Genomic DNA, 14,327 nt, shown 5'->3' with positions numbered 1-14,327 from the left:
TACAATTTCCAGATTCTTATTGTTTTTCTTGTGCCTTTAACCTGAGGCATATTTGACGGGCTATTAACTATTTCCTGTACTTTGAGCCTGATGAAACGTGAGCCGGGCATATCGATATCGTATGATTCATGCCTGTGGCTTAAGGTTGTAATATTTCTCGCAACCCCTCTGTCTGGCAAATCCCCAGTCACCATTTATCACCATCTTTGCTGCCGAGGTGCTGTGTGTTATATTTTTGGGAGAGCATGAGTATTCATTAATGCAGCCATCTAGATTAAATTACTACTTCACTGTGCCCTTGAATGGACCTCAAAAGCACCACTGAGAAATGTAATTCTCCCATGGGATTATTTAACCTCGTAACGTAAAAATATTTTTACGACACATAAGTCAAATTAGCCAAAATGTGGCTCACTATTGGACGTGTAATATCTAAGTCATTTCTGAATGTTTTTTTTTACTTGCGACCACTCAAAATTTTATTGGCATCAGACCTATCCATACATAAATAGTTTTTATTAATTTTTGTTTTTGATGCCCTCTATGGACAATAAAAGCAATATTGTCCTAGGAGCACAACTAACTATTATCTGTGTATATACTGTATATAAAAAACACACTCAGATTGGAATATTCACTCATCAAACGTCAACTGGCCAAAATTCGGACATTTTTACCCATGTGTACTATAAAAAATTGTTTCGCTCATATAATAATGACAATAATAATTTTGAAATTTTGCACGATGACATTTTGAACTTCAACATGTTTTGGACAATTCGGTGCAATTTCAGCTCACTCAGTGATTTATTTATTTATTTTTAAATCAATTCAGATTTTGCATGACTCATCAAATCAGTCGTATATAACATGCTGCCTTTTCCCTGATCCAGAGGCAAGCTTTGAACAGTACCGCGTGGCAGAGAAAGCGCACGGGAGCTGGATGAAGCGCTACCTGGATGGCAACCCGTCAGAGGTCTTGGCCAACATGGGCAAGAAGGTCCTGAAGCAGTACTCGGAGGCCCTGTCCTCCATGAGCTCAGTCCTCAGTAAACAGCAGGGCAAGTACGACATGTACTCCATGATTGCTGGAATGATCTTTGTATTTCAGGTAAGAACTAAGGATTTAAAAAAAAAAATAATAATAATAATTTTTTTTTTAATCAATCAGTGTCATGTAAGGGAATGCCATTGGTTGATTCTGGTATTGAACCTTAAAGAGTGCTACCTTGACTTAAGAGTAGGCATGGGCTGATTATTAGATTGTGACGGTATAATGATATCACTCAGTGGCAAATGAAAATTTGGCTTTGCAAATGCCCGCTACTGATTGGTGGACCCGTCATGACTTCAAAAGTTAACTCACGATTAATTGCAAAATTTACATCTGTTCTAAATGTACAATAAAATGTTAAATGAAATATTTTTTTCTAAGTTTTCATACTCTTATTAACATATAAGTGGGAAAAAATGTGAAACAAATAGAAATGTGGCTGCATCTTTTAGTCATTGATGCAGTAATTTCATAATAATTCATAAAATTGAAAAAAAAAAGTGTGATATTGATTTGTGTTGAGGTCTTTTTTCTGCCACTAGATAGCATAATTGCATTTGTAAGACGGTGACAGCTCAGCTCATTATGTTTTTCCTATTAGGGGTGAAGTAACCTGTGAAATTCTGCACATTTTCAAAATTATAAAATACAGCTTGACCCCAGTCTCCACAAATATATGCATTATTATTAAGTTTAGTACTGCAAAATTTTGACATGGCGGTGTCTGCTGCGTTGCAACTGGAATTACCCAAGTACTGGCTTTCCAAGTAAGGGGTGGTCATTAATCGTGTTAAAAAAAAAATTGTGGCGTTAAAGATACTTTAAATCAACTCAAAATTAACACGCTACTTTTGACACCCCTATAAATAACTAAATGTTAACATTCTGTTTTAAATCTTAGTAATTCACCGTGTCCCAACATTGGCCAGCTACTTTTAGAACAGACCTGTGGGCTACTCATGTTGTCCTTGGGCTAACTCGTACCCTGTGGCACCATTTATTTATTTAATTTGCAAGGGATACTTGACTCATTTAGCCATTTGCAGCAGTAAGAAGATATTTTGTGTATAACTAACTCATTTGCTCCCAAAAACATATAAATACATTCTATTTTAATTACCATGGGCCCAAAAACGTATTTATGTTTTTTTTTAATGTGTTTTTATGCTAGAGCATACAGAATACCTGCGTAAAATATTAATTGAATAACTTTATAATGACACTCATTCAGATGTAATTATTGTACCCGTCCATTATTCATTCTAATTTTTTTACTGTTCTCTCCAAGCTGCTGTTGCTCTTACTGCTGGCAATGCCCGAAGCCCTGAGCCGCTCGGCGGCTGTGGACCTTCCAGTCATCTCGGTCCTGCTCTCGTTGCCCTTTTACCTCCTGTGCCTGCTGCTTGCGTCTGTGCATGTTCTGGTGTGCACATCTACCCAAAGCTCCTGCTACTTCTGCAGCCTCTCCTGGGTTCTCGTATTTGCTGCTATCGCCTTCACTTCAGCCATGTCTCTTTTGCTACTCTCCATGATGACAAGACGACTCCCCCTCGGGCTGAAGTTGTACGGGAAGGTGAGTTGGGCACTTAATGTTTGGAACACTGGAGCCTACTTTTGAAATGTACAGATGTTTAAATTTAAAAGTAATTATTGGATGAGAATGGAATGTATGGTTGCGCTCAATCTAGGAAACTAAAATAATTCAGTTTAGTACTGTCTAGAGGTGCAACGATTATTCGACAACTAATCGATTATAAAATTAAGAGATTATTTTAGATTATTGATGAATCGTTTGGGTACCTTTTAATTTAAAATTGTTCAATAATGGTCTGAATTTCTGATCCACAAAAGTAAAAGATAACCGATTTCTCTAATTAATTTTTGTTCAACAAAAAAAAAACTTTGGAAAGCAATGATCAACATTCATGCCTATATTCTGAAATGTTGTGCATCAAACCAGTTACCGAATCACAATTTGTCAATTAAAAATAATTAGAGATGTTCAATAATGTCGAGGCAGGACTTCACTTCTGTTGGCAGCTTATTCCATTTGTGTGCAGCATAACAGCTAAATGCAGCTTCACCTTGTTTACTTTGAACTCTGGGTTCGACTAATTGACCCAAATCTGCCCTACTGGATTCATTTTCAATCAGCATTTATTAAATGTATTCAGGACCCAAACCATTCAGTGATTCATAGACCAGGAGCAGAATTTTGAAATCTATTTTACAGCCGATTGGGAGGACTATTTCAAGATGGTTTCTTTTTTACTTACTTTTTCAAATTTAACTACAAGGAACCTGTAGGATGCTACTGGGCATTATTTTGAAGGGTAAAACTTTGAGGTCACTTCTTTCAATTGGTCTAATAAATCTTTTGTTGCAGCATCCCTCTCCTCGTTATAGTATATCTTTAAAGGTCACGTCTCATTTCCCTTCTGCGAACTTGCAAATACAGCAAAAAGTGGAATGAAAAAACAACGAAAGGAACTTTCCAGTGGCGCATATCAAATAAGTTCTTTCTAGAGTCAATCATTTGCTTCAACTGTCTCACGATTGTCATTTTCCTTTTCCCAGCCATCGTTGAAGTCCAATGAGTGGTCTCTGTCAGATTTGGACGTTTTTCTGCTGGTGGGCACGGCAGGTCACACCGTCAGTTTGGGCTCCAGCAGCTTCATAGAAGAGGAGCATCAAACTTGGTACTTCCTGCTCAGCACCCTGTGCCTTGCAGTCTTCCAGGACGTGTGTCGCAAGTACTTCAGGGAGAAGCGCGGCCAGGGAAGCGATGACGAAGAGTTTGTCCTCCCGCTTAAAGACAACCGGAAGGGAGAGAGGGACTCGGAGAAGTGGCTAGCTTTAGCCACGCCGCTTTTTGTCCTGCTCTGCTGTCGACCGCTGCGCTCCCTCAACCAGACGGGCGTGCAGTGGGCTCATCTTTCTGATGTGGGCCATTGGCTTAACAGGTGGGATTGCCCAAGAGTCAAATATGAAATCATAAATGGAGAGCCCTCTCCCTTTCTTTCTTTCCATGCCTCTTTCTCTCTCGACCCTCTTAATTACCCACCCTCTGTTTCTTTCTCCCTCCCTCGCCCTCTCCCCGTCTCCCTCTCTCACATTTACCTTTCTCTCCCTCTTTCTACCTCCCATTCTCTCTTTCTCTTTCCCGCTTTTCTCCCTCCTTCCCTCACCTTTTGTCTCTTCCTCACCTTCTCTTTCTCTCTCTTCTCCCTTTCCCTTTCTTTCCCTCCCTCTTTCTCTCTTGCCCTTCTCCCGCTCCCTCTCAATTACCCTCTCTCTGTTTCTTCCTCCCTTATATCTTTCTCTCTGTCTTTCTCCCTCTTTCCCTTTTTCTCTCTCTCATGCCCCTCTTTTTCTCCCCACTCTCCCTCCATTTTGATCGCTTTCTCTCTTTTCTCTCCTCTTCAATGGCCCTCTCTCTATCTCACTTTCTCGCTCACTACCTCACCTTTCTCTCTCTCCCTCTCTCCGTTGCATTCCTTCTCTCTCACGCTCTTTCGCTCCCTCTTTCTACCTCTTTCTCTAACCTCCCTCTCTCTCTTTTCCCTCTCCCTTTCTTTTCCACCCTCTTTCTCATCCCTCTCAATTACCCTCCCTCTGTTTCTTCCTCCCTCACTCACTTTTATCTTTCCCTCTTTTTCTCCTTCTCTTCTCTTCTTTTTCCTTTCTCTCTCATTCCCTCGCTCTCTCCCCCGTCTCTCTCTTTCTGCCTCCCCCTCTGCCTCTCCCCCTCTCCCTTACTATAAAATAATTTTTCTGTCCATTTTTTTCCGAACCGCTTATTCTCACTTGGGTCGCAGGCTTGCATTTTCTTCAAAAAAAAAATTAAAACATCAAAGTCTATGATTCCTGTTAGTAAAAAGCTGTTGTGTATTTTTATTTTTAGCTTCTAGGGATGACGACTGATTAATATTCACTCAGCACTTCATTGCATTGTGACTCCTTCTTTAACATTCATGCCACTGTCCAATGAAGATATGGATTCTGACCTTTTCCCCGTCTATCTTTACTCCTACCTGCACTGCCTGTTGCTCGGATAATGAGATCTACGTTTGCATTTTGACTCACAGTAGTTAACTGCTCTGCTGTCCCTGCGATTCAACTACAAAACAAGACTTCTTCTCGGCTGTCTTACTTTATGCTTTGTCTGTTCTTTCTAGATATATCAAAAGTGCACTATTGCCCAATCGCTTTAAATTCAGTGAACCATTTATATGTGTATCCTTTAAACTGAAAAGTAACATTGACCCGTTTCCTCCTTCAAGCTCAGTAGTTCTATTCATCATTCAGTTTTGATGAATAGAACTCAATTTAATTCAATCAAAATGGTGGTAGCTTAGTCATTTTATTTTATTTTTTTAACGTTTGGAAAACAATAGTAGTTTGGAAAACGCAAAAGCTTTTATCTTTTTCTCTTTCTAGACCTGAGCACCAAGTGGTCCTGTCCCTGCTGTCCGCTCTCTGTTTGGTTTTCATCTACTTCCTGATTCAAAGACGATGCTCGTCGGTGTCCAAGGTCGCACTCGCTCTTGGACTTTTGGGGGTCTACAGCTACCGGGCAGCTGTCGGCAATGTCTTGTTTCCCTGGCAACACTCCGGTCAGAGTATGTCCAAGTAAGTTTCTTTGACCCACTTGAGCATGACCATTGCTCATGACATTGAAAGAAAAATTCCATCCTATGCCCATTGAATGATTTCAGTCCATTCCGCATCACACTTGAACCGACCAATTTCACCTTTTCTGAGTTTCTTAATGCTGTCATAAAAACTGATTCAAATAATACACTGAACAGTAGACAATAAAGCTGACCTTGGGTCTCATATTCATCTTATCTAATGTCATTTAGTCAGTGCAATAGATAGATACAGTAGATATAAGTTAGTAGATTCAGGGATGTGATTTTTCCGCTAATTCGCGGAATTCCGCTTTTTTTATCTCCAAAAATAAAAATTTAAAATTTCCGTTTTTTTTTTGTTTTTGTTTTTTAGTAGTTCATTGTGTATGCACATGACTCCGACAGATAACATCTTCTGCTATAACAAAGACATTTGTGGTATGTTCTAATATGAGTTACTTTTTTATTTGGTCATGATACAATTATTTGTTCATGAAATTTGAACTCTTCAACATTATTTATGTGTTAACTTAGTAATCACATTAGTTAAATATGATGATATTCTCAGTGACAGTTTTTAAAAGCAAAGGCAGTCCAATGTTTTTGAATGTGACTGATTTTGAGTTGACTAAAACTGCCATTTTATATGGGATAGTTTAATATACATTGAAAATTTATGCTGTTGTTTTGTCTATTTCTTTGTCATGTGAGTGCATTGAAAGTACTTAAAAACACGGAAAACCCATGAGCTCCGGGGGGCCGGCGGCCCCCAGACCCCCGGCTAAATTTTCAGATAATTTCACTTTGGTCAAATCACATCCCTGTAGATTGCCTACTTAATCTTTTTAAAAATAACGTGTGCAGTTTTCACAAGATTTCATCTCGTCTAGTTGACCACATCTGGAAACAACTATTACTATATAGTTGCCTGACCTCTCATAACCTTTCTTATCCTCCTTGGCAGTCTCTTTCCCCTTGCTCACCTAATTAAAAGCTCAACCTCTCACCCCCATCCATAAAAAGGACACCCGAATGAGGCAATGCAGGAAACAGATGCCTTTAACAAACTGTACGATTGACATGTTGACAGCTAACGCATCCCCTAGTTTTTTTTTATCAGACCTCAACCAGCATTAGTAACTTGGTCACCATCAAAGCAATGGTTTGGTGTTACATTCACTGTCATCTTAGAATTTGAAGGGCTGTTTTCTTCTTAAACAACCCCCCCCCCCCCCAGACCTTTTTGTATTTGTTTCATCTGTGTATTGGATGTGTGTTTGTAGTTCACACCTGCGCAACACATGAATCATTTCATCTTGTACAGGACTGCTGTGCTTGTTTCCAGTTCAAATATATCCATGCATACAGATCAATGCTTAAAAATGGAAATATATTCAAACCCATCTTGAGACACCTGTGAACCCTGTACACATAGAAACACACACACACACACACACGGTGGCTCTTGCTGCTCTGCCTAGGATCTGTCATTGGCATTGTACACAAGGTTTCCGCAGGTCATTAAAAATTACATTTAAAGGCATTGAATTGAACATTTTATATACAATTACAATGTTCATGCTTTATTTCGCATACAACATTGGGCAAAGGCGACACTATAACACAATTTAGAAATAATAAATGTGATTTTTTTTTTTTTAAATCTATTTGTTTGGGCTGGTGACTAGTTGTAATTTGCAATGAACAACTTGGCTTGTAGTACAAGAGTTGCTTCATGTTCCATATACCAATTGCTTTGAATTGGAAAAGAGAAATGTACTGTTCCTGTCACCAACATCTAACATGAAACACGAGTGCCGCCTCCTGGCAAAAAAAATGTCAATAACACAAATCTGAATCAGTTAAACACTCCTTTTAATTTTTTGTATATTTTTCTTTACTTGAAATAACTGAATTACTTACTATAAAAAATACTATATCAGTCTACAAAAATATACAACCAACCTCATTTGTATTTGGTAGCCTAACCATATTTCTCCAGCTTTATGTTAATTAAAAAGTATGAAAAAATAAACAATAAAATATTTTATTGTATGTTTTCAACAAGTATAAAGTGCGATTAATGTGTGATTAATTGCAAGTTAACGATGGAAATCATGCAATTAATTTGCCATTAATCGCAAGTTAACTATGGAAATCAAGCAATTATTAATGATTGAAAATTGTAATCGACTGACGGCTCTAAAACAGTATTCATTTATGTAAATGTGTGTATATGTAGTGCGACGTGGGCATAAAATTAGTTTTAAGTTGTATTGAAATTTGCATTAAAAAGTATTAAATTTGACTTTCTGATACCTGCAGAAAACGGTACATTTTCCTGCCCCTAAAGGTAATGCTTAAGTAAGTTTGTTACACAGCAGCACACATCGGATTGCTTAAAAATTAACTCTTTGACTGCCAAAAACGTTAAATAACGTTTAGTAAAATCCTATGGAGGATTGCCAAAGACGTTAAAAGACGTTTGTTTCAAAACAGAGGTGAAACTAACCATTTTCTATTGTTGATTACTGAAGAACGGAATAAGGTAGAAACAAACTTTTTTTTTCTGATGGAAGATGAGAGTCCTATCGTTCATTTGGTAGTACGTGTGTTTCCATAGTCCAAACACATAATTTTCTATGGACCTTGAAAGATCAGTCAAAATGCTTAAAATCGGCTGGCACGGGGGACAACCCGTTTCTGAAAACGTCTGGCAGTCAAAGAGTTAATAACAATAAATACATAGAATTTAAAACGCATGCTGAGACGAAACAGTTTTATACAATGACTTTACGATATACAATTGGCATCGATTCTGTGATGTCAATTCATATTGGTGACGAGGGGAATGCAGTGACTAGTTGTGGCCCACACTGCTGTTGTGCAGTGCGATGGCAGTGGGCACAAAGGAGTGCCTGAAGCGCTCAGCTCTGCTCCTGGTTGGAATGATGCGCTGACTAAACAAGCTTCCCATCTGTCACTGCTCATCGCAGAGAGGCTGAGAGGAGTTGTCCAATATGGCCCTCATTTTGTCCTTCATCCTCGCCGTCCTTTGCCCTTTGATCAATAACGTATGCGGCCTCACGAAGCCAAACAAGACTGCGGGAACCAAATTTCTGTCAGAAACCATGTTGATTTGTTATGTCTGGAGTAATCAACAAATATTGTATCCTAAACTTGAAACTAGTTTGTCATTATTTTTTCCAAAATAGTTTACTTGATATACATCCAAATAAAATTGGCTTCACAGTACAACACCAAATAATTTCTGCCCCCTTTCATCATTAAAAAAAAAAGAAAAAAGAATTATATAAATGAAATAATTTTTTTTTAATGTTGAACAAAATAATTTTTTGAGCCATTGGTCTACCTTGAGTCGTTGAAGATGTGCTAGCAATTTTTTTGTTCTTTTTATTCATGTAGAAAATCTCTAGTGGCATTTTTTCAGATCCTTTACTTGGGTCATAAAATTGGGTCGTTTTGTACTAAACAACCCAGAAAGTTGGGCCAAATGATTAATTATTTATTTTTTAATCCATCATTTTTTAGAGTGTGTCAATTTCCAAACACTGTAAACTAGACATGCAGACAAGGAAAACAAATGCAAATGTTTTTAGCAAGAGCAGTCTGCGAAAAAGGATTTGGCCTGGAAACAAACATTCAAGTGATTTTATGTTACTTATTTCTATTTTTTTTTTTGTGTGTGTGTATTGTGAATGCTTTTTCCCACTCTCCCTTTAGCCGTGAGTTGGATGTTGGGCTGATTTACTGAGCGTGTTAGGCTTTGTCCAGGTGATTTATGAAGAGGGCATTTAAAACATGAGGGGATTGGCCACAGTCTTAGCTTTCTTAACCACATCAGCGCTTGTTTCCAAGGTAACATAAAATCCTGACAGCCACTTTGCTCCTTACCTTAAGGTAATTTTTTTTGTGTCCTCTGTTGCTACTATTAACACCATACGATGTTAGATTGATTCGCCTTGTCATGCAGTGGTGACTTTAATAACCTTAAAAAATATCAGACTTTTTGAAATGTTCCTGGTTTACAAGGCAATTTATTTGATGCATATAACTGACATGAGGAGTAGAAGAAAATTGGGATAATGTGACAGCCCCTGAGCAATGTCAAACCTGCTTTTCCTCAGTGTTCAAAACTTCTCATACCGATTTTATCTTGAGTTTGATATGTGTTGCACAGTCCGATGTTGGAACTTCCTCACTTTCTAAATGGCACGTGAGCAAACTATAAATTCTTACGGACGTAGTCTGGGCAGTATACGAGGAAGAAAAAAAAAAAAAAAGGACGACCAAATGCACGACCAAATCAACAAATGCACATTTACTACCGGTAATGACTTTTTACCACAGTGCCTTGAAAATAAATTACACTTCATAACTGTCGAGACCGCTATTTGTGGGCACTCCGTCCAGGGTTTACCCTCCCGTTCACCTTTTGGTCAGCTGGGAAAGGCTTCAGCACGGTATAGAAACGGGATGGATGGAGCCGTAAGGGAGCCCGGCAACAGAGTCATCAAGAGATAAGTCGGATGATTTATTGTTAGTAATATGATTTCGATTCCAGTTAAGTAAATCCAGCAGCTCAAATCTGTCACTGACCTCGCCAATTCACTACTTTTGCACCGTATTCATTAATGATGACTGCAATATCCGCCATATTGTTGGGAGAGTTATGAATAATAAAGAGAACTATATGAAGTGTATTGCTTTGCCCCCTTTTCTCTGTAACAGGTTCCATAAAACACACTGATTAATAATACATTTCTATTGCTTGCTCAACTCCTTTAGGGTCTGCCATTATGCTGTGGTACTTTTGCAGCTTTACGGTTAGGAAGTTTGAAAATAACCATGTTGATTGCAAGTTATTAGCTTTTTGTTAATACGGTTTAAATCATTTAACGACTAGCTTTTACCACCACTTAAGTTTTAAAGTGGAAGTCAACCTTAACTCTTTGACTGCCAAAAACGTTAAATAACGTTTAGTAAAATCCTATGGAGGAGTGCCAAAGACGTTAAAATACGTTTTTTTCAAAACCGAGGGGAAACTAACCATTTTCTATTGTTGATTACTGAAAAGCGGAATAAGGTAGAAACAAACTTTTTTTTCTGATGAAAGATGAGAGTCCAATCTTTCATTTGGTAGTATGTGTGTTTCCATAGTCCAAACACATAATTTTCTGTGAACCTTGAAAGATCAGTCAAAAATGCTTAAATCGGCTGGCACCCACGGCATCCCTTTTCTGAAAACGTCTGGCAGTCAAAGAGTTAAACATTTCTTGACAACAATATGTTATATGTGACCTCACTAGTCCAAACATGACATTCTGATCAATATTACATTTTTGGAATATGAGTTGTGAAGCAAAATCCAGCCATGGATAAAAATACATCTCATGGGGCGGCCATTTTGCGACTTGCTGTCGATTAAAGACGACATCACAATTTCTCAGGCAATAACCAATCACAGCACACATGTTTTCTGAAGCAGGGCTGTGATTGGTTATTACCTGAGCAACTGTGATGTCATTTTCACTCCGCAAGAGACGAAATGGCTACCTTCCGATATTGATTAAAAAAAACGCTGGATTTTGCTGTTTAACTCATATTCCACTAATGCAATATTAACCAGAATACTTTATTTAAACTACTGGGGCTACATAAAACATTTGGGGGGGTTAAAATACAGCAATTTTTTTATCCATCTCAGTGGGCGGCCATTTTGCCACTTGCTGTCGACTAAAGATGACATCAATGTTGCTCAGGGAACGACCAATCACAGCTCAACTGTTTACTGAAGCTGAGCTGTGATTGGTTGTTACCTGAGCAACATTGATGTCATCTTCAGTCGACAGCAAGTGGCAAAATGGCAATCACCAATCACAGCTCAACTGTTTTCTGAAGCTGAGCTGTGATTGGTTGTTACCTGAGCAACATTGATGTCATCTTCAGTCGACAGCAAGTGGCAAAATGGCCGTCCCCTGAGATAAATAAAAACAGCTGGATTTTGCTGCTTAACTCATGTTCCACTAACGCAATATTAACCAGAATACCGTATTTGGACCAGTAGGGCTGCACAGAACATATTATTATCTCCCCCCCAAAAAATTGGGTTGACTTCCACTTTTAAGTTTTAAAAAGAGTGCAGTGCGGTGATAGACACAAAGTCTGTTTCCTTCAGGCAATTCATACTGTCTTCCAGTCTCCCACTTAAATTATTGATATTGGCTCGGTGTGTACCGACCAAAAGGATGGAACAGTAACACAATGTATTCTGAATAATAAGTGACTCACTGTAACGTGAAATGGCGTAAAATGGTGGTGAAAATCGACTGGCACGACATAATTTCAAACATTTTATCGACTACGGTGTTAAAACAAAGATGATGAAATAAGCAGCAAGCGCAGGTCCAGTTTGATGCGTTACTAGAGTATGTTACAGTCCCAGGATATCAAAATCCATAATGACTGTATTCCTTTGTGTGAATGCTATGGTTTTAATGTCAACTAAATTGTCTTAATTCACTACCGTTTTAGAAATAAAATGGCTTCAGAGTTTGGAATCAATGCCCCTGTCACTGTCTCTTTCAGGGGCACCGTGGAAGCGCGCTTCGTCTACGTGTTCGTTTTGGGAATCCTCTTCACGGGCACAAAGGACCTGTTGCGATCGCAAATCGTCACAGCCGATGCCAAATTGAAGAACAGGGGGCTGTGGGAGATTTACAGCGGCCTGGTCTTGTTGATTTCACTCTTGTTTCGTCCCCACAACCTGCCAGTGTTGTGCTGCAGTCTGCTCATCCAATCAGTCATGGCCCAGTTCATCTGGAAGAAGCTCCACTATGACGCTGCCCAGACCACCATCATGCACTACTGGTTTGGGCAGGCCTTCTTTTTCTTTCAGGTAAGCGATGAAAATCATCAATGATGGCAAGTTAAGCTGAAAGATTGTCTTGAAAAAAAGTCTGTTTATTGAGTAATGTATGATTTTTGTTAGTGAGTCATTTAAGATGCTGCTACAGTTTTCTCTGTAGGATTTTAAAGTTGTAGTCATCTGAAATGCTAAAAATCCCCCCAAAAAAAACTCGCTATTGTGGACAGAAATTTTTTCTTTTTATGTGTTTTCCAATCTGAATATATTCAGGCTTAATCGTGGTTGTGTTTACATTTTGGTTGTTTAACTCTTTGACTGCCAGACGTTTTCTGAAAAGGGATGCCGTGGGTGCCAGCCGATTTAAGCATTTTGACTGATCTTTTGACTGATCTTTCAAGGTCCACAGAAAATTATGTGTTTGGACTATGGAAACACACATACTACCAAATGAAAGATTGGACTCTCACCTTTCCTCAGAAAAAAAAGTTTGTTTCTACCTTATTCCGTTTTTGAGTAATCAACAATAGAAAATGGTTAGTTTCACCTCTGTTTTGAAACAAACGTCTTTTAACGTCTTTGGCACTCCTCCATAGGATTTCACTAAACGTTATTTAACGTTTTTGGCAGTCAAAGAGTTAAGGGGAAGTCAACCCCCCCCCCAAAATCCAGACGTTTTCATCCATGTCAGGGGGTGGCCTGTCGACTGAAGATGACATCAATGTTGCTCAGGTAACAACCAATCACAGTTGAGCTTCAGAAAACAGGTGAGCTGTGATTGGTCCGTTGCCTGAGCCCTGAGTAACTGTGATGTCATCTTCAGTCGACAGCAAGTGGCAAAGTGTCCGCCCTCTAAGATGAATTAAAAACAGCTGGATTTTGCTTCATAACTCATATTCCACTAACGCACTATTAACCAAAATGTCATGTTTAGACTAGTGAGGTCACATATAACATATTATTGTCATGAAATGTACGGTTGACTTCCACATTGAATACACTGACTTAAGGGTGGTGCACAGTTTCTGGCAAATATTGGCCCTGGGTGAGCGTTAACTCAATGTCAGTTTTTATTTCAGTGTTTGAGCATTGAGGTAGCATTCAAGGCTCACAGCATAACATACTTATGTCAAATAAACAACTTTTCCGATTGGCCTTCACGCTGGTGGCGATGGGAAGTGAATGATAACGCCTCCTCTGCCTTGAGCATCCACTTCAATCCTTGGTAAACACTTTAGGAGTGTCTCTTGCACTTAAAAACAAAATTGCACGGAATTCTTTTGAGGGTAGGCGGGAATACAAATAAAGACCCCATTTCAGTTTCTGATGTCTACATCTAACAAGGGTTTCAACTTATTAAGTGGAAAAACGTGTCGTGTTTTGAAGAATGCCTTATCGGTTTAACTTATTGGGGCTTAGAGGGCCTGATCAACTGTGATGTCATCTTCAGTCGACGGCCAAGTGGCAAAATGGCCGCCCGCTGAGATGGCTAAAAACGGCTGGATTTTGCTGCGTAACTCATATTCTACAAATGCAATATTAATCTGAATGTCATGTTTAAACTAGTGAGGTCATATATAACATATTATTGTCGAGAAATGTTTAGGTTGGACTTTTCCTTTAAATTAGGGCCACCAGATATATTCAGATATATGTAACTGCAGTTGCCAACATCACAAGTATCATTGTACATTTTCATATATATATATATATATACAAGTTTGATTTTGAGGAATGCGCCAGTTTGTGCAAA

The 14,327-nt window shown here is 38.7% G+C and overlaps 1 protein-coding gene across 8 annotated transcripts in view; it reads left to right on the top strand.

Annotated features, from left to right (window-relative positions):
• pigg (phosphatidylinositol glycan anchor biosynthesis class G (EMM blood group)) overlaps positions 1 to 14,327 on the top strand; it is a 44,797-nt gene that overhangs the window by 12,918 nt on the left and 17,552 nt on the right. For all 8 annotated transcript variants that reach the window (XR_013295558.1, XR_013295557.1, XR_013295556.1 and 5 more), the window contains 5 exons: positions 894 to 1,111; positions 2,343 to 2,627; positions 3,632 to 4,017; positions 5,495 to 5,686; positions 12,298 to 12,607. Coding sequence is in view for 2 of the 8 variants with exons in the window: in XM_077577880.1 (XP_077434006.1) it covers positions 894 to 1,111; positions 2,343 to 2,627; positions 3,632 to 4,017; positions 5,495 to 5,686; positions 12,298 to 12,607 (1,391 nt within the window). In the remaining 6 variants the exon portion in view is untranslated. The remainder of the gene's footprint in view (positions 1 to 893; positions 1,112 to 2,342; positions 2,628 to 3,631; positions 4,018 to 5,494; positions 5,687 to 12,297; positions 12,608 to 14,327) is intronic.

The sequence above is a fragment of the Vanacampus margaritifer genome, chromosome 10, assembly GCF_051991255.1.
Source record: "Vanacampus margaritifer isolate UIUO_Vmar chromosome 10, RoL_Vmar_1.0, whole genome shotgun sequence".
Classification (NCBI taxonomy): Eukaryota; Metazoa; Chordata; class Actinopteri; order Syngnathiformes; family Syngnathidae; genus Vanacampus; species Vanacampus margaritifer.
This window is presented reverse-complemented; position numbering and strand designations above follow the sequence as displayed.